General features: G+C 44.6%; 1 protein-coding gene across 8 annotated transcripts in view; it reads right to left on the bottom strand.

Moving 5' to 3' along the window:
• The window catches only part of SBF1 (SET binding factor 1), a 1591024-nt gene that overhangs the window by 284518 nt on the left and 1279446 nt on the right, over positions 1-27060 (bottom strand). For all 8 annotated transcript variants that reach the window (XM_086918836.1, XM_086918839.1, XM_086918838.1 and 5 more), the window contains 3 exons: positions 25823-26008; positions 4356-4482; positions 2676-2806 (listed from right to left, as the gene is read on the bottom strand). In XM_086918836.1, the coding sequence (XP_086774962.1) occupies positions 2676-2806; positions 4356-4482; positions 25823-26008 (444 nt within the window). The remainder of the gene's footprint in view (positions 1-2675; positions 2807-4355; positions 4483-25822; positions 26009-27060) is intronic.

Genomic DNA, 27060 nt, shown 5'->3' with positions numbered 1-27060 from the left:
AGCACGTAGGTTAGCGAACGGGTTGGACAACAGGGGGGGTGGGACGGGGGTTTCTTGGGAGTTTTTGGGTGAGGGGGGAGGGGAGTTTCCTGTTGGGAGGGGGGGGGGGTATCTTATAACATAAAATACACCTACATTTCTGACTTTGCAGCATACGACCAACACGAGCTAATTTCTGTGTGAACGGGGGCTTTCACGTATGCACTGTCATGACACCTGCAGTCGCTAGCGGTTTGAACGCCTTCCTCAAAGTTCCCTTGCGCCGCCGTACCCCAGGGTTGACGGCATATGGCTGTGTACTACTAGCTGCATGTTTATTGACCACATCTATTATTATCGCACTGCCGGCCCGAGGGGGTTGTAGGCGGTATGCTGTGTATGTTTACGACTGTATTAATAAAGGTGTTTAAAAAAAAAAAAGATATTGTGTCAAGCAGTGAGTGGATAAGAGTGTCTTGAATAGAAAATAATCCTCCAGTGTTTTGGAACTTTATGATAGCTGGCTGCTCTACGTATGATTTTATGGTATCTGGTAGTATCATCTGCAAGGGAATGTTTCACCGGATATAGACCAGGATCCATGTCTCCAGCTGGGTTTGTGTCATATGTGTCCCACACAAAATCTTATGGGGAAATTAAGTATTGTTATTTATCATCCCCATGGCCCCGAAACGTATGAATAGAACCCTCTGGGAAGTAGTGTTGATCTGCAGGAGGTGAAGGTGGTGGAGTCTGCCCTTGGAGTCACTGGTAGTTGGCTAATGGGTGGTGGACTGGTAGCCTTGTCCAACTTTTCTTCTTCTTCTGTGCTTTAGTGGATAGGAGCTCTCCAAGGCTTCTACAAAAGTTAACAGTCTCTTTTCTGGATTTCCTTGGTTTGGGGAGGTGTAGTCATGATTCTACCGGAGTCAGGTCAAATCAATAGTTGTTTTTGCCTGGCATCAAGATGTTGTTGTAAACATTCAAGCACTGGTTTGATAGGGTTGGAGCTGGCCTTTTGTTTGGCTCTGGTTCCGAAGTGGCTTTTGGCACTGATGGTTTTGATGCAGAGGGTTTCTGGTTGGATGAACTTGGTTTCATGCCAAGTTGGACTGAGTTTTCAGCACCAGGGCTCTCGATTCCGATTCTCATCTCTAGGCCGATGACTTGTGGGTATGGGCATTTTGCTGTTGTTTCGGCGCCGGGGCTAGGCATTTCCGGTAAAGCTGTTCGGAACCGACCATGGCCCGAAGGCAGTAAGGGCCCGTACGAGGGCTTCGATTAGCCCAAACCAGATTGCAGACCCTTCAGGATGTTTTGTTGAGACTGTGGTCAGGATGGATAGGACACAGTAATCCCGGTTTGTCCCGGTGGAATGCTCTGGAATGTGAGTTCTGACCCCGAACTGTCGTTGTGCAAGAAGGAGCCCTCATCTGCTGCCTGAGCATATACCTCATGTTGGGACTCTTCGGATCTAAAAATGTCAAGAATGTCATCGACGTGAGTCTAAACATTTCGAGGTGCATAGCGTTTTTTCTTGATCTGCAGAAAGGCACAAGTTATACGCAAGGTGTTGGTCAGTGTGTGGAAACTTGGCGTGGCAGTAGGGGCAATAACAAAATGGTGTATGTTACGTCACCGGATGGGCATGGCGTGAACAGAACTTGGAAAATAAAGATCTGTCCTAAAGGGCAAAGGCCCACGAGGCCTCGGTCAGCTGGAATGTGTCGACGGGAGACCAATGTAAGCCACGAGTAACTGAGATCATTGACAATGCTGGTGGTACAGTCCTAAATGCTAGTTTTTCAATGATGCTGAAACGGAGCAGAAGAGTCCATAACCTAACCCGATGGCAGAAAAAAACAATCTACCAATGGAGTCGAGGACCATGCGCATTGTAGGCAAGAGGAGTCGTCACTACACCTTGTGACTCGAAAGACTTCTTTGTAGAAAAACAACTTGCACACTTCTAAGCCCAACACTAGATGGCGGCTTCTGGTAAGCATGAGTATCTACTGCCACACATGCCATCAAACATGTGAGTTACAAAGCCAATGGTAAGCAACAGGCGAAATGCATTCCCAGGGAAACTTGCTGAATTTCCCAAGATGCCTTTAGCAAACCAGACAGATGCGCTCTCTGGTAGGCTTTGACCTAAAACGATGGTTAGGAATAATTTTGTAAAGTACCAGTACTGAACGTGTGGCTCTTCTGGTGCAGACAATTGGAGAAGCAACAATTCATTTACGGACTCATAGAAACAGAAACCTGCCACAGAACAGTACAGTTCAGAAGCAAACATATCGAAGGTAGGCATATCCCTGGGTGTCAAGGTATTTTGTAAGGAACAGACATCCAAGGAGGCAAGGTTTTATACTGTTGTTAGGACAGCAACAGCAAGCAAATAAGGAGCTTGACGGATGTTCTTGGCAAAAACAGCGGATCAACTGGCGTACAAAGAGATCCAAAACACTGTGAATGGAGTTAAAGAGTCACATATCTATATCAAGTCTTTTTGTAATATCGTATTTGAATTAGGCTTTAAAAGCAAATAATAGATTAAAACAATATATCTATGTGGCTGCAAACCTTCACTCACTTTCTACTGCTATCCCAATAAGCTTGCTCAACTCCCTTACACATGCTCAGCTGATCCACAGCATTCACCTCTACATCCTATCTAAAGGTCAACTCACCTCACCATCCTCTGGTGCATACATGTAGTTGAAGAAGACAGGTGTTTTTTTGTTTAAACGGTCCATGTAATCCCAAATAGATTTGTACACTTGCTGACTTCGCCGTTCCCCCTTCTCCTCGTACATAACACCTATGTTGCAGAGAATGAATAAATTAAAGTGAAAAATGTCTCACGCTAAGAAGCACATGCCTTGGAGTATCAAGTTTCTTTCCCTTTAGTAGCAATAATTACAAGCGATTATCTGAGAGTAGAATAAAGTTGATCTGTCAAGTTAACACAGTTTTGCCAATTTTGTTGAATTAAGAGTGCTTGATTTTGACTGTACTTCCCCATTATGAGGTAGATACCTGTACCCCTGCATTTGATCTTTGCCCCTTCAGCACTTTTCTAATTCATTGTCCCTCCATCACCAGCTCTCATGCCATATAAACTGCCTGTGTTTATTCCCATCCCTACTGATTTCCCACTATGTTCTGATTTACCATCTCACCTGGCAGTGTTTTTTTTTGTACGTCTTACTGGAAAGTAGACATTAACTTACTCATCATTTATACACCTCATGATAAATGACTGAAATAAATGGGTGCTTGAACTTACACATGAAATTTAGTCTGATTCTCCAAAGTGGTCAATTGCTTATGGCTTGGATCTATTCCCGCACAATTAATGCCTCAATAATATGTACCAGGGAGAAATAGCTCACACTGGGCATCCCCTTGGAGAGAGAGATTTCTTACAACTGCCAAGCAGATACAGTTAAATCATTGTCTGTGGTGCTTAGATTCTATGAAAATGATTGAAACCGAGGCAAATACAGCATGCATAATGACAGTATCATAAAAAGCTGACTCAATCCCAGTGGCTTGCAAGGCCACCAAGACAAAGAGCAACAACCCCCCAATCTCTCAAATAAGGAGCAAAAAGTGTTACTTGGAATTCAGAAAATGAATGTGTTTATTTTGTTTTGTATTCAATGACCATGTGTAAACCTGGATTTAAAACACTACATTTCAACATGGAAATCAGAATCAAGCTCTTAGTTGGGTTTGTCCATCATTTACTTCCCTTGACATAATTCTAAGCTAAATGCTGGACAGATGACACAGAGTAACTGAACTTACACTGTCTTCCTGTCCCCTAATGCATTCAACTTTTACTCAAATATTTCAGTTACATAAGTGTCTTAACATTTAACATTCCTGCTTGCCAAGTGAGTTAAGAAATCCTAGAAGGATCGCTGCCCATTGTGCAGCCTCAAAATTCCTAAGCTTGAGTCGAATGTCCACTTCCTTGCAAATCAGCAGGATGCACACAGTATAATTCCATTTACATCTTTAGACAGCCTAACATCTTAATTTTAGGTATCCCTATGTGTTTCACAAGTCAAAATGGCTTTGCCTCTACACAAACTACTTTGCTGTATACTTTCCATGTAAGAATGACTGTGATATCACATTGCATAACTTTTTGAGGTAAAATGTTTGAATTCCCTGTACCATAAAAGTTAACTAATAGGCATCTGCACTTGCCATCAAACGCCTACCACATCATGCCTCAAACACATCCAGCACACAACCTAGCCTAAAGACATCCGAGACACAGTATCTTTCTACTTTACTTCTCTTCAGCACGTCAATCGTTTGGAAAAATAAAGGCCTGTGAGGTGGCACATATTTACCCAGTTCTATCCTCTCGTAGTCCGAGTCAAGCAGGAAGGTCCGGAATCGGTTGGAGACATAGTGGTATGCAAGGAATTTCAAGTAGTACTGACTGAACTCAAACTCCATTGGAAACTGCACATGGATCTAAAACAATAACAAGACACTTCATCCGTCAAATCTAAAAGTAAATGTGCATTGTAAAAACCAAACTGAAGATTTACTGTAGAGCAGAAAGACAAAATGGCGACAGTGAAAATTAAATGATTATATATATATTCATACAAAAGACTAGTGCTATCACCCTAATTTACGAGGACTGAAGGAATTCAAGTCAAGTTCCTAAAACAAGACTTATTCTACTAAACATCCTTACAGTTCATGTGCCAGCACAATTGTCAAGTACCATGGTAGAATTTTTTTTCGAAGCATGCGCAGGCAGAATGCTACCACACTATGAAAAGGCTGAAGAAAAATACCTAGGCTGGAGAACTTTTCAATACTGGGTGTCCAGGTTTCAGATGGTTAGTACAGAGTACTTAGCAGAAAAATGCCTACGAGGAGGCATTGATGAATACACCTTCAACAGAGCAGGTTTTGGGACAAACCAACCAACTTAAAAATCTACCCTAGCACCAGCAGCACTCCTAATGTGTTTCTATTGCAATTATTTTTTTGCAGAATGGTTATCTCCTCAAAGAACAAGATGCTTTTAACCACTTGGGGTAATCTCTCGAAGCACCTTGAAGACAATGTGAAAATAATTTAAAGTGAGAGCAATTAATTTAATAGACAATTTTATATGTCATCAATTGGGGATACTTATATCCCGATCTACAGGGTAATTGGCATCCAAGACCCGTGAACGGAGACAAGGAGAGACTCCCCCCCCAAGCCAGCTTTGGTAGCAGTAAAACAGATTGCTGTTTAGGCTATAACCTGATCATTTGCTGAGATTGTGTGGCGAAGGAAACAAAATAATTAACTGCAGCCCACGCACTAAGTGACTGATATTATTCTGTGGAACCACCTGATTGGTGCTGTTGTGCTATCTAGATCCTGCTTATTTTGTTTTCCCCTCTAAGTGTGTCCTGATCTGACTGAGACTGAGATCTCCCTTTGGACTGAGTGGTCATTTCCATGGGTAAGGTTAGCAGAAAAAAATAAACATTCTTCTGTGATGTTGCTCTTGAGTACAGGACAAAATATCCCCTGATGAGGGTAGCGTAAATGACGAACACACTGCCCCTACTTTGGATACATAGGCGATCAAGCTTAAGATTGATTCCTTAGTAGCAGACATGGGTCTGTTACGAAACCATCAGAGGCAGCTGACTGAGAGAGTTTTCACTGCTGAGCGTGCCATTGATGACATCACACCTGAGATGGCATCAGTGAAATCTAAGCTATCTAGTATGGAAAACAAGTTTAAAATGTTAGAGGCAAGAGCAGAGGATGCAGAAAATAGAGCCTGCTGAAATAATATAAGAATTATTGGTATGCCGTAACATATTGAGGGCACTGCTGTAAATTTTATTTCGTTTTTAGAGGTATGGATTAAAGAAAAGGTGGCCACAGAGAGCCTTTCTCCTTACTATGCCTTAGAGCATGTCCATCATGTTCCCTCAAAGCCCCAGTACCTGGTGTGGTTCCTAGTCCAATTTTAGTGAAGCTATTACATTACAGAGTCTGTGACCACATTCTGTCACAAGCCACACTCTGTGGAAATATTATGGTTGGAAACCAGAAAGTCATGTTATTCCAAGACTTTTCGCATGAAGTCCAAAAGTAGTGGGCTTCCTTCACAGATGCCAAAAAATGTCTTTGCCTACTTGGCATATCTTTTCCTGCCAAACTGATGGTAATCTTTGGTGAGGAGGTGCAACTTTTCACGACTCCACAATCTCTTTGGGAATGGATTGATGGCCTACCTCAACAAAAACATGAGTTCAAACTGAAGAAATGCCAACGTAGCAGGAGAGCACCTAAAAAGAGCACCAGGGGTGACCGAAGAACTGCTCCATCTCAGTTACAGGTGCACTATGAACGTAGGCAAGTTGTAGAGGAGAAAGCTGCCATGAGTAGTGGATCAAACATCTGTCTCGTCTATTCTGGGCACATCAGATGAGATAATCTGAAAACTAGTGAACACTGTAATGTGAGGTTTTGGAGAAGGGCTTTAGCATGAGGTGAATATTCTGTTTGTGTCATTTTCAGATGGGGTGCTGTGAAGACGGTGCCTCACACCCCTCTTTACGTCAAGCTTGGGCAGCGCATGCACTGCTCTGCGTGGCTTAACTGTCAATCAGTGGCCCTGTGGCCTGGTTCATTTGAATGCTAGGCCTTTTTCATGTCGGTGAATTTTCGCCCCGTATATTACGGCCCTGATATTTTATAATTCAGGAGAATGTGTGATCACTTTTGACTGTGAAATTATAGCTGTGCTTACCATGTTGGACACTTAAGGTTCTGAAGGAGGTTCAGACACCTGTGACTGTGTAATTTTTTTACTTCGTCTATTTTCTCCTGCTGTGATATGTCATTTTATGTATAGGTCTCCTCTTTGTATTTACTCTTGGTTGTTTACATGTACCCTCCTGCCTCTTATATTGTAAAGGGCTCTGATACTCCCGGTGGTCATGTTCGCGCCATATAAAACGTTATAAATAAATAAATAAATAAAATATCTTCCTGTTTATCTCATCATAAAATTAGACTAAAAGCCCCAGCATGCAAAACCTGTTACAGAGGAGTTATTCTTGCAAGGACCTAGGAAATATGAGAGTTTACCCAGGGTTTATGGCTTCACATTTGCATAGTTGCCAACATTTGAAAAAGATTTCCAGAGACACTTTGCAGCACAGCTATCAATTACTTACTTGAAAATTTACCACACTGACTGCCTCAAACCTCCGCCCACTCCACTGAACCCACATAATTAGCATAATTTAAGTTAGCCTACTTAAAATACTGTCATGGATTGTCACTTGCAATATAAAATAAGCAATGTGCGATTAAAGTTCATACATACATTCAGACAAGACCTATAACATCGCCTTCCCAACGGGCCAAAACCATCAATCTCAAACAGCACAGTGACAGACATTACTTACTCACTCTCTCTGGACCAGCAGATGGTGCGCAGTGCAACATGCTTTGTTGGTGCCCCCTGACCTCATTGAACAAGTTACTTACTTTCAGTAACAACACATCTGGCAGAGACACAGTCTAGCCGCAGATTCCTTAACTTGTGAATTCTCCCCAGGCATCAGACTGGATCCGGAAACTATTCTCAGAAGTACTTCTGCGCCCCGGGGGGTGGCTCCGCGTGGCGCTGTCTCCGGATATGATTTCAACTGAGCCATACAAGTCCTCTCTGGCACGCCATCAGCTACTTCTTTGAAGCTTTCCCCGAGTATTGAGGCTACACATAGAAACTGGCTGTAGAGACAGTGTGCTAAAAAGAGGAAGGAACTTTACAACAACAAACAAAAAAGGAAAAAGCATGGTATGATAATAATAGAGAAGACCCTTGAGGAAAAGACCAAGAAGTCAATGAAGCACAATTCATTTAGAAGAGAGCACAGAGGCGCATAACACAGCACAGTACACCTCCTATTCCCCATACCCTATACCAGGAGGAAAGGGTAGAACTCCTTTGACCAAATACCAAGAGGACAGGGTGGACGAGAACTCCATATACGGTCAAAGAGGTCAGACCAGCGGATCTGGCAAACTCCACCTAGCCAGAAGTAGAATAAGGAAAAAGGGAGGACCACTCCCACGCCAATAGTCAGTTAATCAGGGTGTAAGAGACTGAAGACCCCAAGATCAGACCTTAAAGTCAATTGCAGAGTGGGGAGGATAGACAGGGCGTTAACGAGTCTGCAGCTATACTGGGTCTATACAAGATACATAGTTAGCAAAGGTAAGTAACTTGTTCATCTGATAGAGACATCTAGCTGCAGATTCCTTAACTTGTGAATTAGATACCATAGCCATAAACTCTTGGAGAAGGGTCTGCTAACCAATCCCACAAGAGGTCCAGAAGGACTGTTTGACTGAGACATTCGGCCACACCTTAGTGGGAAAGGATAAGGAAGAGGGAACCTCTTCTAAAGGTGGTAAAGACCACAACAAAAACACAAACAAGGAATATGCACCAAGAGCAAGGAGCAAGTTTCCTCAGGCAAAGAAGTACAGACGTACAATGCCCATTCTAACCTAACTCTAAGGAAGATGGACATGGATACGATTAAACTAAAGACTAATTAGCCCCACTGGAAAGTGTCTGCAATGTTTATAATAAAGGACAGAGCCACGAGCCGACTGACCAGAGGATGGCATTCATCTTTAGGTGAAAGAAAATGGCCACTAAAGGAACCAAAACAGGTTAATTGGAAAGAAGAGCCAAGTTATGAAGACAAAGTGTGATGGAATACAGCCAAGCACAAGAAAATTAATTAAATCTGCACCGCTAGGTGGGAAAAACAGGTATGAAGAAAAAGTGTGATGGAATACAGCCAAGCACAAGAAAATTAATTAAATGTTCACCACTAGGTGGAAAAAAGATACATTAATAGGCTGACACTCTCTCTGAGCACAGCGCCTGGTCTCAAGAAAAGAATCAGGAAATTTTGGCATGGTAAAACCGAGCCTGAAAAAAAAAAGGGGGGAAACGAAATCCCACAAAAATCACCTGATGTCAGGGTGCCAAGTGTAAACCCCAAGTACACTAATAACAGAGATAGTAGAAACCATAAGGCTTCTGCCTTGACAAGAGCAATTAGGAAACCATAAGGCTCCTGCCTCCTGCCTTATGGTTTCCTAATTGGCCTTCAATAGAAGGAGGACCACCATACACCAACCCCATTAACTCTAGTATGGTAAGGCCCTAGAACTAAGAGACAGACATCACATGAAGAAGGTTTCCAACATGGAGAACATTTCATTCTCTATCCTTCTCCTATATACTTACTTAGAAAGTATTTTTATTTTGTTTGGGAAAACAAAAGGATGGACACGACGTGGCTGAAAGCCTATGAAACACAAGACATTAGCTTAGCAGTGCACTTATTCAGGTGATGCATGCAGTAGCCCCAAAAATAGGGCAATGCTCAAAGCACATTGACAACGCACCAAGTACCAACCATAGAAAATATTGATGGGGGTGGGGGGGGAAGGGGGGTAGACCCTCTTAGAACAGATTAGGCCAGAGAACAAGGCAAAATTGCATGATAGAACAATATCCACAGGCATGTACTTCCCAAGGGGAAAAACATTAAAGAAGGAGCTTGCCCAAAGCACATACCAATATTTAGACCGAGACAAAAGGAATTAAGACTGAGTATTCCTCCATCATCAAACAGAATACACAAAAGAAAGACTGCCTGAAGTCAGAGGGGAAGGCACTCCCCATCAGACGGGCAGCCATGAAATTGAAAATACATATAGAACAGAAGTTCATACAAAGATCACTCAACAGCCATAAGGCAAGGGGAGCACCTCTCAGAATGCCAAAGAGGCAAGAACAAACGGTCACACAACGACCGTGCAGAAGGAAGGTAGGTCAAAGAATAGCCGTGGTTTTGCCCGGAAGGAAAAACAGGAAAAACTAACTGTTCTACAATCAAAACACCCACCCTAACCGACCCTGCTGAGCATACGCTGCAGTGGCGCCGGCCAGTACCTGGGAATCCTGGATATTACCCAACATCAGAGGAAGTCAAGTCCCCGGTTTTGGGAGGGCCGTACCCCTCCACCCCCCTGAGGTTGGGAAGACAATTCCAGACACCCTGCCACCAGTGGTGAAATTCGATTCCTTGCATGGGAGGGACCTGCCACATGACAACAAGGTGGCACTTTCGAAACACAAGCTCCGGGACAACAAGGTTCTATGAAACTCACCCATCCCTAAAGCTAAGAGATATGGCATAGTGCAACAATGGTGTGTGCAACGAAATCCACAAGGTGGATACAGCAAACAGGGGGAAAAAACTATCAACCGGAGGTAATGCGTAACAAATCCTTCGCAGAAAAAACATGCCGCCATTGACACAATCGAAGGACAGAAGAGGACAGCTCCAATAGAGTGTAGATCCAAGACTGTGTAGCATGGATTTGTGAAAGAAAGGGGGGGGGGTAAAAAGAATGAGCTGCCAAGTAACTGAACCAGGAACACAATAAAAAGGGGCAAGATAACAAATCCTGAGCCACAGCCCAGGAGGGGCAATAAGCCAGAGTGTTCAGTATCGCACATATCACACAATGCCAAAGGAAATCGATTGATAATACCACAATGCATATACGGCATTGCAATAACAAGGAAGAATCCAGGAAGGGGCATGCTATGGGTCTGGCCCTCCTCGACTAGCCCAAAATCTACGTAAGGCGGCATCTGCTTGGGCTCCAAAAAGATGGACCCTATCAACTGGCATGTCAAGCAAGGCTGTCTGGACAGCATCTGAAAATCCAAATGCTCGAAGTCAGGCATGGCGGCGCAATGCCACATCAGACGCCATTGCTCGACTAATGGAATGGGTGGAGTCCATTACACACATGATGAGCATTTTACTCCCCTGGTGACCATCGACAATCAATTTGGTTAACTCGTCCTTGTTAGCCTCTGGGAACAAGGGTAAAAGCTGTGCCAGGGAGTCCCACAAGGCGAGGAAGCAAATCGTGTTAGTGGTGCGTAATGCTGCACTAGAAGAGGAAATAATGTGCTTTCCGCAAGAATCCTGCCTTGTGGACTCCTTATCAAGGGGGGAGTGGGGAAGGTTCTCCACCTCAGGGGACACCATAATGGTCTTTACCACAAAGCTGAGGTGGGTAAGCTGTCTTATAAGGCAAGCAAGATCTCCTGAGACAGGGCGGTATTTGTGGGCAATAGTACGGTCCACTGGCACACCTGACTCAGGATTTGCCCATGCCCCCAATAGAATATCAGACAATGCCTCCCCAAAAGCGGTGTACTGCTTAAACTCCCAACTGGCCAGGGTGAAGGACCTCCATGAGAGGGTCCGGAGTCTTCTCCACAGTAGGCAAAGTATGGTATCATCCATCAGCCATTCTTCTCAAAACTTACGGCAAATAAGAACTGGCTTTCTAGGCAAAGACAGGAGTGGATAACGAGATTAAGCAGGGGATGAATCTAGCCCGCTGGCTTCACCCAGCTCAGCAATCCAGCTGTCCAACATAGGAGACGCCACAAGTATTTGCTGCTGGAAAGGGGGTATCTCATATTCTTCCCCCTGGTCTTGTGAAACCCTCACAGAAACTATCTACGTAAAACACGCCTCCGTAACCAGTGTCAGACTGTGCCGACATGGCACCATACCGACATCTGTCTGGGAAGGGAGAAATACATTGGCTGAAGTTAGCTCCGATGTAAGGAGTCAAGGCGAAGTCGACCCCACAAAGTTCACCGTGCTGTTGAAAACTGTCTCTGGCTTGGAGTCTTCCGGCGCTGTGGAAATCGGCACCGGCGGGGCAATCAACATCACGTCAGAGTCGACCAAACTCACCGGTGGAGGTCCTGAAAGACAGTGCATCGACCTCTCTGTGTCATAAACCGAACTGCCACAGAGAGCGAACACGTCAGCAATGGCACAGTTACTGCACCTACGATTGCCTTGGGGACCGCAGGCACTCCACAGGGCGACGAGGGTCCAAAGACAAGATGAAGAGCTTGATAGTATACTTGAATCTGATTCCAGGTAACGGACCAGCAAATGCTGGGAGGAGCGGAAGCGACGCCGGAGGAGAAGGAGGAGAGCCATGGCCGCCGCGAGTCAAAGAAGTCACAGAAATGCCCCTTTCCATGAGAAGCCTTGAGCAACGTTGAACAGGCAATCCTGCTCTTAAATATTCCCTGCTTGATGCAAAGGTATTACTGGCAGCCCAAATTGAAAAACTAAGTTGTTTTGATTATAAGGAACATTTGACGTATGATCATGCTAAGCGTGATAAAGCAGGATCCCTTTTGAAATGGCTTATTAATCCCAAAAACAGAACTCTTTGATTCTAGAGCTTGACTCTGCTGCAGGGGAAGTATTATATAATCAAACTGCTATTAATGTTAGCTTCCATGAATATTATACTTATCTATATGCTCCAGTGCCTAGAACACCACCTCAGAATACTGAGGATTTTTTTAATCAATAACTCAACAGCAGGTAGGTGTGGAGTAGCACTAACAGAACAACAGCCCCCTGTAATGGAGGGAGGGTTGGCTGCTCCTGATCTTGAATCTGGCAGCTCAACTGTAACAGTTAAATAGGTGAGTTTACTGTCAAATGAACCCTGAGGAAGGTGTTTTTGGCTCACTGCCTGATTTGCAGGACTTACTGAAAGTTTTTTGTTTCCTCGGCGGAGACTGCCTGCATTTCTCAAAAGATGCTAGTGATACAGCAGTGCTGGCAACGTTACCTGCAGCAAACCAGAGTCCAGGTACCTTATTTGCCTGATATGCCATTAAAATAGATAAAGATAGTGGCCCAGGTAGAAGCATTAGCAGGGATTGAAAGATGGACTACCTTTGGGGTTAACCTTTTGGGGTAACCGTGTTGGAGACCTATTTTGGGATGGAGTATTGCTTATGTTTGAAGACTTGGCTGAAGAATTTAATATACCCAGAGGACCATTTTTAGCACACAGGGCATTCATTGGTTGCAACAATAAGGAATTATTGGAGAAATGGAGATGCTTAACCGGCCACACATCAGGTGTGCCAACAGCTCTGTACAACAACAGGGTGTGTACTCCCATTTCTCTTGTACTATGTTCTCCAAGTAATCTGTTAAGGTCTCTTTTAACTTACATATCCTCTCAGTTAATTTTTCTTTAGAAATCGGTGATGAGCTGGCTCCCAGTTGTGATTCTGTTTCCTTAATTTCTGACTCCAATTTTTTTATGTCGGTTTTTCTTCCCTTATTTTTATGTGCACCCAAACTAAGTAAGTGTCCTCTTATCACTGCTTTGTACGTGTCCCATTTAATTCTTTCAGAGGATTCTTCACCATTATCTGCAAAGTAATTAGTTGTCGATCTTAGCAGTTGATCCACACTTTCATCCGTTGTTAGAATTGATCGATCCAGGGTCCATCTAGTCGGAGTTAGACTTTGTGTTAATGAGATTTTTTTATTGGACAGCCGAATGATCCGATAAGTGAGCTGGATGATGTTCGATGCTTTTGACCTTATCTCGAAGTGAGTTGCTTATTAAGAATAAATCTATCCTAGATTTATGTCCTAATTTTATTTATTCTAAAATTATGATCCCATATTATAGCAATATGGCCCCAATTTGGGACTCACCTGGAACACCAGAATGTCTCAAAGATGCATTATCCAGTGTAATTAGACAACTAGATCTTGAAAAATGGGGACAACTTTTATGTGAAAATGAATTAATATCATGGGAACATCTACATACAATAACGGAAGGGAAAGTGTCGAAGTTTAAATATTACCAACTGAAGAGTTGGGCTAATACCATCCCGAGAGAAACAACAGATCCAGGAAACTTTGAAAAGGAAATGACAAAGGAAGCCATAATAACAAAAGAAATATCAAAATGGTATTGGGCGTTAATTGAAGCTGGAGAAGAAGATCAATCAATATCGGAAAAAATATGGAGAAGAGAGTTTACCAACGAAGAAATCGATTTAAAGATGATGTGGAAAAAATCCTCTGAACTATGTTGGGAGTGTGTAAAACCCGCTGCTCTAAAAAGAAATCATCTGTTCTCAATACATAGAGCGTATTGGACTCCAAAGAGATTATCAAGGTTCAAAGGCGCATCAATAAAAGCCTGCAGTAAATGTGGCGAAGAAAAGGCAGATGATACCCATATGTTTCAACACTGCCCGGGACTTGCGCAATTTTGGCAAGAAATTGGTAAGACACTCTCGGCTCTAATGAGAACCCCTATAACTGTAAGTACCTCTTTAATTATTTTTGGGATCGCCTCAAACACCATTAGATTAAGTAAACCTCAGGAAAAGCTAATGTTTACACTGATATTATTGGCACGTAGAGAGAACTGTATAAACTGGATAAAACCGACACCTCCAACATATGAGGACTGGTTAAACTCTGTAATTAGGGTATGCAGGCTGGATAGGAAAGGGAATAGTACAAAAAGAATGCAGTACTGGGATATATGGGTAAATTTTTTTACTCCTGAGTAATTACCAAGACCCTTATTCTTGTGCCTTGATCAGTATTTCTTTTCTTTTCCTTTTTCGTTCTTCTTTTTTCTTTTTTTCTTTTTTCTTTTTTTTTTTTGTTTACCAATGATTAAAGCGGAGACAATAATTTCCTGGCAGGACTGGATTTCTGCCGAGTAGCTCTAGGGCTAGCTCATCACAGATCCTTGGAATTATTGTGTTGGATAAAGGTAAAGAGGAGAAGTTTGACGGGTCTTGAGAAAAAGCTGGGAAACTCCCCTTGGGATACTCAGCAGAGTTCCGGGGCAGTGAAGGCATATAACCCGAACAGACCGTCAATTCCCCCGAACACCTTATTATTCACATTCTTATCGCAATATGAGGTTATAAGAATAAAAAAAAAAAAAAAATAGGAAAAAAAAACCAAACAAAAAAAAAAACAACAGGGTGTGTAAGAGCGGTCTCTTATCTATATTGTGCGATTTGTGAAAATATTCTTTCTCCTCTTGCGGAGTTGAAAATAAAATGGGAGAGAGACTTAGAGCTCCAAATTAATCATTTGGACTGGGATAGGATTGAAGCGCATATACCAGCTGTTTCTAGAAATACTAGGTTCAAATGAATTAATTTCTATATCCTGCATAGAGCTTATTTTACACCTGGCAAGATTAACAAGTTCAATGTGACTGCTTCTGCTGGCAAATGCCCTAGATATGGGGAGTTGGGGGCAGAAATGTCCCACATGGTATGGTCCTGCCCTTCATTAGCGGGGTTCTGGGAGGAAGTAATAGAATATATTAATGGAATACCCCTTGTGGGATAACCCTTGTACACCCTTGGTCTGCCTCCTAGGGGGAATACCCTCGTCCTCAAATAATACTACTACTAGACTTACTGACTTTGGTTTGATTTTGGCAAAAACGAAAATTGACTATGCACTGGAAATCAGAGCATGGTCCTTAAATTACTAGATGCCTTAAAAAAATTATTAAATGGGCAAGTTTAAAGAGTGCTGTGTTTTGTTTCGGGAGATTAAAAGAGGACGAGGGAAAATTGAAAGGGTTACAGCATGGGAACAGCTGGTGGATAGTTTGTTGGCCTCAGAAGCAGGCACAGATTCATCAAATAGCTCCTTGAGTCCTTGCAGGTAAGGGAAGATAAATCTAGTTTAATACTGATAAACTGGGTGATAATGGGTACTACTATGATATAATTGTTCATGTGGAGTATTTTAACACTTAATTTCTGACTGCTTTTCTTGATTAGGGGTAACTGGGTGGGGGATAGATGTTAGTTTTATTGTAGTTATTTTAGTACACTAAAGATATGTATGAAATATACAGTAGTTGGAACATGGTTGAATGCTTGTGGATGCATGTCATTTGAGATATATTAATATCACTTTTAATCTGTAAATTATAGTTATCTGGGTATTTCTCCTTTTTATTTTTACAATTTTTTTTATTGATTTCAATGTAAAATATTACAGGTTGTAATAGCGATTTGTAATGGATATAACATTCAGTACACTTCTCGTTAAAGACACCAAGGCTACGGTATTAATAGGATACAGAGTCTCGGGCTGTCAGCATCTATCCCCACCCTCCCCCGCCAGTTCAGTTGATGGGGAAACACAGATCCCTCCTCCAAATAGATTCAATTTACCCCACTTTTTGGGACAGCCTGTTTTTCAAAAACCTCCTTTTCGGCGATCATACATTTGCAAATGTCGTTCGCCCAAATCTTCAATGTCGGTGCGTCACAGACCCCCAATCACATAACGATATTGAGATTTTCCCCAAAGTGGTGTTATGTTGGGGCAACTCTAGCACTTGGCAAAATAATGCATCTTCCACGCAGTGTCTTAGACAGCGTGGGCTTTCCATACGGCCTATTTTAGCAAGAGTGGCCCCGGTTAAGTAAGTTCTGTGTAGAATTTGTATCTTAATGAGACAGAATTTAAGTGAGATAGCTGCCTCACGGGGGACATCAACGTAGTTTGCCACTCGTCATCCTCAAGTGGCCCAAGCTCCTAATGTCATTTTTCACGGAGACATTGAAGTAGATCAGGTTGATTATTACAAAGGTTTTGGTAAGTCATTGAGATGGCTTTTTAACTCATGGGTTCAGATTGTAGCCTGTCTTTTAGCGGGGATGCCTCAGGCACCTCACCTTGCATGGGGATGATTGTGGTAAGGGCGTGGCGGATTTGCATATAACGAAACATTTCCTGTGGGTTCAGGTCGTATTCTTTTTGTAACTCCGAGAAAGGGAGAATTTCCCCCCTTTTCCATAGGCCACCTACAGTAGAAATGCTGATGGCGTCCCATTTGTCAAATCCCGGCTATGTGACCAGTGTGCCCAGACGCTGGGCTGACCAGAGTGGCGTAACCTGGGTTAATATTCCTTGCCAACCAAGTGCTTTGTTTGCCTGGGGCCAGACGTCAATGGTAAGGGCAGTGGGGCCAGTGTATCAGCCTTTCTGGGTTTTGAATGTAGGGGCCCGTTATGTCCTTCATTCCCCGTTTGAAATCTATCCATCTGATATGCGGTTTCTGTCTGGGAGTGGAACACCCTGTGGTTGATCACCACCAGTTGGGATGTCCAGTAGTAGTCTTAGGTTGGGAAGTGCTATCCCACTATCATACCAACTTCTGAATAATGTATGTATAGCAAAATGTGGCGTTTTGTCGTCCCAAAGCAGTGTTCTAATTTCGCTGTCTATGTTTTTGAAGCAGGTTTCAGGAACTCATAGGGGCTGTTCTGTAGGATATATAGAAAAAGCAGCAAAGTCAGCATTTTGAACAGAGCTGCTTGTCCCAGTAATGACAGAGGCAGTTTCCGCCACTGCAGCACATTGTTCTGCAATCAATGCAGGGGAGTCGCAAGATTTTTAGAATAGAAGGGATCTGAGTCCGGGGTCATATATACCCTGAGATATTTGAAACCATAAACTACAGTTGTGGCTGCACAGTCTGGTGGCAACTAAGAGTTCGGTCCAAGGAGTGTGTAAATTACTGACTTGGAACAGTTAATAGCCATGACTGGTGTCTTTTAGCCTGGGTAGGACCCTCAAGATATTCTGTGCGGTGTCTGTGGGTGTGTCGTTGATCTTGCTTGCGTTTGTGATATGAGTGTATATGTTCGACGAGTTTCTGCGCAAGCTTCTTTAGTGAGGACTGGAATGTGTGAAATGACCTGGATAACCTTAAAACAGATCCCCAACCCCAACAATCCCCCCTCCGTGCTGTCCTGCTGAGTGCCTGGCGCCCCCCTCACAGAGGTACGTGGCCTTGCAGAGCCCTCCCCCGTCCCCCACAAGTTCTGCTCAAAACGATAATAGCAACATAATCTGGACATTAGCTACAAGATACAGATCCCTTTGCTTGGCTGTTGTGTACGTATTTACCCATCCTGGATCGATGTGCAGGAAGAAGTGGCGCTGGGGGTTATTAGCTCCGTCGCCGAGCCAGATGGACTAGTTTGAGGCGAGCGAGTGTCAGATCAGACTAGTGACTATGTGAATTGTTCAAACGGCGCATTTGAGGCTTCGTGGACGCTCCGCTTTCTATTCTGCAGACCCATGGTCTGTGTCATTCCGAGCATTTTGAGACTGTTCAGTTCGATTTCGCTGCTGTCTTAAGCGGCCCCCCCCTGTATTGGATTTCCTAACTTGTCGCCTTCCATCCAGCTAATACAAAGCCTCTTCCGGTGTAGAGAAAAAACACGTTTTGCCATCAGCTTCGACATGAAACTTCGCTGGAAATAGCTTTGTATACTTTATGTCTGTCTATGAATGCTTTTTTCACCTCCAGGAAGCTTCGTCGTCGTTTTTGTACTCAGAATGTGAATTCCGGGAAGAAGGTGATTCTGCTGTTTTCAAATTTTGTAGGTGGAGCAATAGGGCTGTTTGCAGAATGGCATCTTTTTCACGGAAGTCAAAGACTCTTGCAACTATTGGTCTTGGGGGAGCCCCTGGTTTTGGCCTACCCACTGGGAATCGATGAGCCCTTTCAATTGAGAAGTAGTTTGAGAGGCCTTTGGGTTGCAGGTGTTTAGTGATGAGCTTTTCAATAAAGACATGAATACAGACATTTTTTAGACGTGCCCTACCTTCATAGTCGTATAGTTGTGCCTCCATCATGTCGAACAAGTTACTTACCTTCGGTAACGATATATCTGTAAGAAACAGTAGTTAGTATTAGATTCCTTACCGCCCCATCCATCCTGCGAACCGATATCTAGGGTTAAGGTCATGCCCTTTCAGGACCCTAGTTTCAATGGCACCAATGTTGGTTTTTAACATGGCTCTGCGTTTCTGGCGCAGAAAAGCTGTGTCTAAGAACTGACGTCAGCGCGCGGAGGTGGCGTCTAAGTACTTCGACGACGTCATCACGGCGCCCACGCCGCCGGCGAAGGTCGCGGAGCCTCGGACGACGCCTACCGACGCGCAAGGGTACTGCAAGGGTACTGCTACGCAAAAATTTCCGGATCCAGTCTGACGCCTGGGGATATTCTAAGGTAAGGAATACTAACCTGTTTCTTTCAGATTTCTTTGGTTAAAAGCGGTTGTACTTGCTGCTTGAGGCGGGATGCATCGGTGGATAATGTATTGGTGGGTTCTTCCACCTTCCTTGTGTCCATGTTTCGTAGGTCTGCTCTAACATGGAAGATTTCTATGTTTACTGTATCTAGTCTTGGCTCAAGAGAGGTGCAGACATTATTAATTGCCGTCATGATATCCTGAAGAGTAAGTTCAGAGTGCCTGATTGGGGAGGGGGGGGGGGGGGAGGGGGGGGCAGTGTCCGTTCTTGTGCCATCACGGTAGCAGTGTCATGTTCTTAACCGCCTTTGGTTTAAGCATATTTGTCGAGTTTTGCTTGTAGGGCTGCCTTGTCTCCCTTGCCCCAAGCCATCTTGCTATGTACAGCTTGTGCGCTGTGGTTTTAGTGATTGTGGATGTTGCAAGGCAGTCCCTGCCGCCTGCCTTTGGGTACTATGCCCTTGTTGCCTGATGGGTTTCCCTAGTTTTGATACGCAAGTCTATACCACAGTCTGGTTACTTGTGCTTCTGGTGTGGTCCATGCCAAGGTGAAGATACAATTGAGTGCAATGGTTTCGCTCCCGTATTGCTTTCCCTTTGGTGACTTTAACAAGTGATATCTCGCTTTTTGGATCACTGCGGGGGACGGTTGATCCAAACGGGGTGGGGGAACCAAGTCACTTTACCAGAGTCTTTGTTGGATATGACTGCTGCAGAAGAAAGTCGTTGGGCTATGCGGTACAAGCCGCCTGCCCCTGCAGCTTGTGATTCGTCATGTTGCGCCAGTATTTAGTGTCTGACTCCCTGTATTATTGAATGTGGGTAACATCTTCCAGTTCTCCTTGGGGTGGCGTCTAATACCAGCAACGGCGTGTGATGCGAGCAAGCCAACCGTCTGAAAACAGGAAGACTCCTCCATATTTGAAGGACGGTCACCCTCTGGGGTTTGATGATAGTGCTCTGGGAGGCGCCCTTAGAATGGTGTGGTCAAGGGAGGCACTGCTCCTTGGTATGGCCTGAAGTACGAGTTACTTACCTTCCGTAACGATGTATCTGGTAGAGACGATCCTAGCCACAGATTCCTTCACGTAGAATTATCCCCAGGTGTGAGCCTGGATTTGGAAAATCTTTTGCCACAGCATCCCCGTGCCCCTGGGCTTGGACGGCACCACGCGACTCCGCCCCTGCGTCGTCCGCGCACGTGACGTCAGCGAGGTCACATAAGTCCCGCCCTGGTGCGTCTACGTCAGTTTTCTTCGGAGTACTTTTCCGCGCCACAACGCGGAGCCATAAGACAAAACTGTGAGAGTATAGGAACAGGGTGCGATATAAAAAAGAAATGGCGGAGAACACCACCATAAGGAGCAGTGCCAAACACTGCAGTACCTCAAGCAGGGAAAATAATAAAGAACAGAGCAGCATAGCCCTGAACAGCAACCCTGCCAGCACCAAGATAGCCCCCCTGGGGTCAGAACACATGAAAAGTGTCATGAACCTAACAGGACCACAACCCCAACCAAGAACAATGAAGGGGAACCAGTTTGGGATAAATAAGGCACGACAAGACTCCCAGACAGCCCCAACACAAAATGTGACGACCCCTGTAAGGAACAAGGGCAGCGGCCCAACAAAAAGACCCCAATCTAAAAGATAGCAGAGGGGCCAGGACCCCTAGCGACGAAATGGTTGAGAAAGGGGAGGGGGGGGGTTAGGAGGGCCCAACCTGGGGCAACTAGAACACAAAGGCACGGAAGTACCTACAAACCGATCCTTAAAAGCTCCAAAAGGGGAGGATGAAACAAATTAACTGGACGAACATCCTGCCAGAAAAGCGCGACTGAATGCACACACTGAAGACATAGCAACCCACCGGGAGGCGAACGCAGAAGACCAAGTCAAAGGGTCTTGGGCTTCATCCTGGACTCCTCCCTCTCGATGACCAGACAAGTCAAAGCCGTATCCTCATCATGCTTTCACACCCTTCGCATGCTTCGCAAGATCTTCCGATGGATCCCGACCGAAACCAGGTAGACGGTCACCCAGGCCCTCGTCACCAGCCGACTGGACTACGGAAACACCCTCTACGCCGGAACCACAGCCAAGCTACAGAAAAGACTCAAACGCATCCAGAACGCCTCCGCCCGACTCATTCTGGACAAACCCCGTCGCAGCCACATCTCCGGCCACCTGAGGGACCTACACTGGCTCATCGTCGACAAGAGGATCACGTTCAGGCTCCTCACCCACGCACACAAGTCTCTCCACGACCTGGGCCCCAAGTACCTCAATGACCGCCTGACCTTCTACACGCCCACCCGCCAGCTACGGTCTACCAGCCTCGCCCTCGCCACCGTACCACGCATCCGAAGAGCCACTGCCGGAGGCAGATCCTTCTCCTACCTGGCAGCCAAGACATGGAACTCCTTCCCCATCCACCTTCGGCTGACCCAGGACCACCTCTCCTTCAGGAGACAACTCACGACCTGGCTGTTCGAGCAGTAGCGGACCCCTTTCCCCAAGCGCCTTGAGACCCTTCCGGGTGAGTAGCGCGCTATACAAATGTTGTGATTGATTGATTGATTCGCAGAACGGGGAGGAAGGGCGAGCCGTGAAGGAATCTGCGGCTAGAATCATCTCTACCAGATCCATCGTTACCGAAGGTAAGTAACTCGTACATCTGATAGAGACTACGAGAGGACCCCACCAGCTTGGTCATAACAGAGGGTCCCATTGGGGCTGAGTCCCAAAGGCAGGACGAGGAGCCCCGTCCCTCAGGCAAGGAGAACCTCCGCAAGCAGAAGACCACCAACCCCGAAGGGGATGCAGGAAAAGAGAAGAGAATAGGTAGCCCGTCCTCGCTCAGCAGAGGAAACAAGGCAAAACGAAAAGGAGGCAAAAGCACCCCACGCCTATACAAGAAGACAAAACTTCTTCCCAAGGCCAAAGGAAGAGGAGCACTGAAGGAGAAGAGCAACCTAGACACATGCAAAAACAACAGTTGATGGACAGAATGCAGAACAATGTCATACATTCACCCCAGTACAGAGATCTGGGCCTAAATCCATCGTTTTTTTTGCTCACCATGCCATTCCACTTTGAACCCAGCCATATGCAAATCAGTCTTGACCCTGTGCCCCATGGGAACAGTCCAGCTCGAACTGCCGAGCCAGGTCCTCCCTGGACTGGAAACAAGCATCCTAGGACCGGTTTTGGGCTTTCAGCTCTCATCAGCCAGGGTAGCATGATTCCAGTGGCATGGAAAGCATAGGACTCACGACTGAGCATACCCGTCCCACATGGCAACCTAGACACTTCAAGGAGAAGTGGCAGAGCAAAGGAAAGCCTCCATCCACCGAAAACACACCCAGCGAAGAGGGCAGCTGAGCCGAACACAGCCAGAAGGCAAAGACCAGACAGAACTGCGCCATCCGCAATAAGCAGGTGGAAGCCGAAAAGGGCAGCCCAAGGTCACCCAGGAACAACTGTCCAGCGCCCGCAGGGACAGACTGCACCCGAAAGGGGGCAAGGATGACTGTCCCACCAAAGAACCCAGAAGGCACAATGATGCAGAAAAACAGTAGGTCAGCACTAGCAAATGCAGCCAGATGCCGAGAGCAACGCAGAAGGATGCGCTCAGAGCAAGCCAGACATCAGCCGAAGACCGAGAGCAAAAAGGAGAGAAGAGCCCAGACGCGCTCCAGGGAGGAGTCCGCACCCATATGCCAAAAGGAAGTGGAACCAGGCAGAGCCAAGATGCCTAGCTGCAGACAGCAGGCCAGACCAGGCGTACAGCGCAGTGACCCCGGAGAAGGACACCCTGGGGCGCAACTCAAGTCATCAGAAAGAGGATTGCATCTGCAACATACCTTAACGCCACAGAGAACAGAGGCCCCAAGGCAATCACAATTCCCCAGCGCATAACAGAGCTATATAACAGCTACCACTGCCCCACATAGGGCATGTTACGTCCCAAAACACGGGAACCTCTTGGGAACAAACGTCTGCAGCAGAGGACAACAGAAAATGCCTGTGTAAAAACCTGCAGAAGGCTTGTCAAGCAGCCAAAGAGAAAAAACTGCAGGCCTAGTCTCAGGGCCAACATGGTGAAGAAAACCAAAATCAAAGACAAACAGGGCTGTTCAGCAACCAACAGAACCACAGTCCGAACAAGGAGGACTCAAGTGGCCATGAAGCACACAGATCACACAACTGGGGCGTCTACTGATCCTGAGCATTGATTGAGCAGGGGTAGATTCGCTTAGGTACTCTACCAGGCCAACGAGACTGGAGACACCGCCATTTTGATTATTCTTCTCGCTTTGGTGATGCAGGTTTTCAATGCCGTTCTGTGGGGAGTTTTGGTAGATTAAGTGTCTAACCTTAGAGACCGTGAATCCGAGGGCTTAATCCGTCGAGTGCATGTGTTTCGAGCCAGGATTTATGTCGTATTTTAGCTGGATATCGGGTGAGTGTTACAGAGCCGGATTAGTGTGCGGCCATTCCCTTTGGCTGTTTGCCACGCCCCCATTTTTCTCTTTTTTAACCTATAATTTAATCTTTTATAATTATCTGTGTACCTTAGCAAATTACTATATATGTAGTGCACCTCATTGATGATCTGTATTATATACCTGTCAAAATTACACGAGGGTCTATTTAATGAAACAAATACAAATTATTTAAACTAACCTGAAGCACCTTGACAATAAATAAAATTTCATTATCAAAGCTTGACACACTATTCCATCTGTATTGCTTCAGAGCAGGTTTTGTTTAGCACTGTACCTAGGTACGAACAATAGATTTGCCTCTGGAACCCTTTAGCCACATGCTATTAAGAAATGCAAACTTTGTATTAGTTTTAAAGTAGAACTCTGTTCATGTGTCATCATTATAAAAAACGTATTTTTTTAAAAAAATAGCCTCCTCTTTGCCAATACAATATTTAGAGAAAAAACACAAACCCTATCTTTATTCTTAAGCATTTAAGAGGAAAGATTGTTACACACTGAGTAGTACTTTGTCACATGATGCAGAGGAATCCAATCTAGATTTTTTATCTCCTTGAGGGAACTTTTGCCACTTTCAGGCAAAAGAATTGTCAACCCTTTCATTACACAAACACAGCTATTGGTACATTTTATGGCAGCAGTTGGTTGTGGAGACAGTAAAAATATGAGAACAATCAATCTCATCTGAATTAGGGATCTGACAAATCGCCAAACAACAAAGACCTGAAATGGACTCCCTTGCACATGATGTGTGAAAAAAGTCTGTGCTATGAAGACCGCTAGAAGGAAGGGGCAAGGACGAAGAGAATAGACAAGTAGAGTATATGTCTTTGTTTATTAGTAACAAGTTTAGTAATTGCTCTCACCTGCCATACATATGTATGAATGTGCAGAGAGAAGACCCGGTAAGGCAGTAAACAAAGGGGAAGGAATGGCAACCTCTGCACACCTAATGTGTAAAATGGTTGTCAGGAAGGGGGGACTTGGGTGGGGGGGGAATGAGCATCAGGTTGTGCATCTATCATGTTTGAGGTGGGCAAAGGCAAAATGAAACCATGCACATGGTTTCCAAATAAATACCCCTATTAACTCAATAGTAGAAAAGCCTGAATACGCAACACACACATGCCACCCACACATCACACACATGAGACTAGGCAAAACATGCCAAATAAGGTAGACTGGACAGACCTTTACTGAAAAGCAGAAAAAATAACTTCTACCTGATAACTATAATTCACATGCAATCAGTTCCTGTCTTCTCACAGCATCTGATGCAAGTGCTTTAATCACACTCATTTATATTGTGGCTAGGCTGTTCTGTCTGATAGTCCTGTAGCTCTGCTGGTAAGTACAGAATAAATATGGAGCACCTCCCATGAACTTGCAAATTGTTGTGCTCACAGATGAAAAAAAGCATATTACGGCAGACTAGGAGAAAAACACTAACACACAGGGGGTGTAGCTTTCTCAAGTCACTTTTGCCCCAACAGGCAAGAACTACATAAAGATTATTTGTAAGGTGTACGTCTAAATAATGTCAGCTTGTCACCCATGTTGCCTTAATTTTCTCAAAGTTAGCCTTGCACCAACAGCAACATACCACTCCCAATGCAAACGTGCCACCCATATGTACATCACCCTTGCTATGCCAGTTAAAATCTCACAGGAAGTTCATTCTCCCAATATTAGCTATACAACCATAATGATACCTCTTGCCTAGTGCCAATCTTACATATGCACTTTTTAAGCGGTGTAGAGAAATGTTTGTGATGTTCGCTACACAAGAAGTCAACATTAATATTACACGGATCACTTTCCAAATGCAAGCTTGATACCCATGCTGACAGCATCCTCCCAAAACCAGTTGGAAATGACAACACACTTCCAGGACTAGCTTAGGAACCACACAAATAACAGTCTTACTATGCCAGCCTGGTACCCACATGAACACTATTTAGCCATGTTAGCCTGGAACCAAAGCAGACACCATCCTGTCCAAGTGAGAAAGGCACCCAGACACCATTCTACCAATGCTCGCTTAGTACCTAGAAACCATTCTACGAAAGTTGGCTTAGTATCCACACACCAGTTTGCCAATGTAATTCTGCCTTCAGAATGCTTGCTAGTCTGCTGCGCACAATCAAACATACACACTTTGTGGTGGCTCTCGGGACATCATTCTCTCAAAAGTAGAGCTGCTCCAATATCACGAGTTGGGCCTCAGCCAATCTGTTTTTAGATTGTTAATACAGTACTCACCTGATGGACACAGTCCAGGAATTGAAGGAAGACTGGGGTGAAGCCGCTGCTCTGACTGGCAAAAGTCTGTCCTCCACGGTGACTGAAGCGATGCCCAAAAGAAAGCCACTCCTTTTCAATCAAGAGACGGAAACCCTCCATGCTTCGATAATAGGGATCGGACAGCAGCTGAACCAAAGAAACCACCTAACGGGAAAGAAGAAAAATAATAGAATTCATCTGTAAGGGAAATATAGCAGAAAAATAAAAAAAGGAACCAAGACTTTTCATAACAATCGATAGTCATGAATGAATTGTCATTTCCAGTAATGGTGTCAGGAGTAATAAACTACACACACTTCAGCTCAGTGATGGACAAAATGGGGTAAGTATATACTACTGGTACTGATACCTTCCTAATTACCAATGATAGTGAGAGTTAAAGAGTAGGAAAACAATTAGAGAACAAGAAACAAACCATATTATTCACAAAAGAAAGGAAAGAGGTTCACAGAAATACTGGAATAGAAACCTCCCATATAAAACAGATTGAGCTTCATACAGGTTTATCTAGATGACACAACCTTCTCTTTGTTTTCGTACAGATAAGTTGAAACTCATAGATGTCTGGTGGTTGGTGGCCTGGGGTCTGTTTTGGCTTATGATGTTTAACAAACAAGTTACTTACCTTCGGTAATGTATCAACGTTAGAGACCCTATCTAGCTGCAGATTCCTTACCTTTGAATTTCCCAGGCGCCAGGCTGGATCGAAAACATTTGCTAAGCAATACCCCTTGCGCACAATATCGGGTGGCTCCATTCGGCTCCTCATGATGGCGGCGGCAGCATCAGTTATGACGACATGGTGCCTATATAGGCCCCACCGAGGTGCGGACGTCAGTACTTTTGAGGGGTTTTTCCCACGCCAGAAATGCAGAGCCACAAAGTAACCAACGTAGTTGTGTACAAAACTAAGGCCCTGAAAAGGAGAATAACCCTAGCCCTACAATATCAGTCCGCAAAGAGGGGAGGCATGGGTGGACTGTAAGGAATCTGCAGCTAGATAGAGTCTCTACAAGATAATATGTTACCAAAGGTTAGTAACTTGTTCATCTGATATAGACTTCTAGCTGCAGATTCCTTACCTTTGCATGAGATATCCAAGTCATACCATCCCTGTGGTGGGTTGCAGACTCATATCCTAAACTAAAAAGTCTTGCAGGACAGAATGGGCAAAATGTCTGTCCTGGCATACTTGC

Source organism: Lissotriton vulgaris, chromosome 1_1 (assembly GCF_964263255.1).
Source record: "Lissotriton vulgaris chromosome 1_1, aLisVul1.2, whole genome shotgun sequence".
Taxonomy (NCBI): domain Eukaryota; kingdom Metazoa; phylum Chordata; class Amphibia; order Caudata; family Salamandridae; genus Lissotriton; species Lissotriton vulgaris.
Note: the sequence above shows the minus strand (reverse complement) of the source record. Positions and strands in the feature narration are given on the sequence as shown.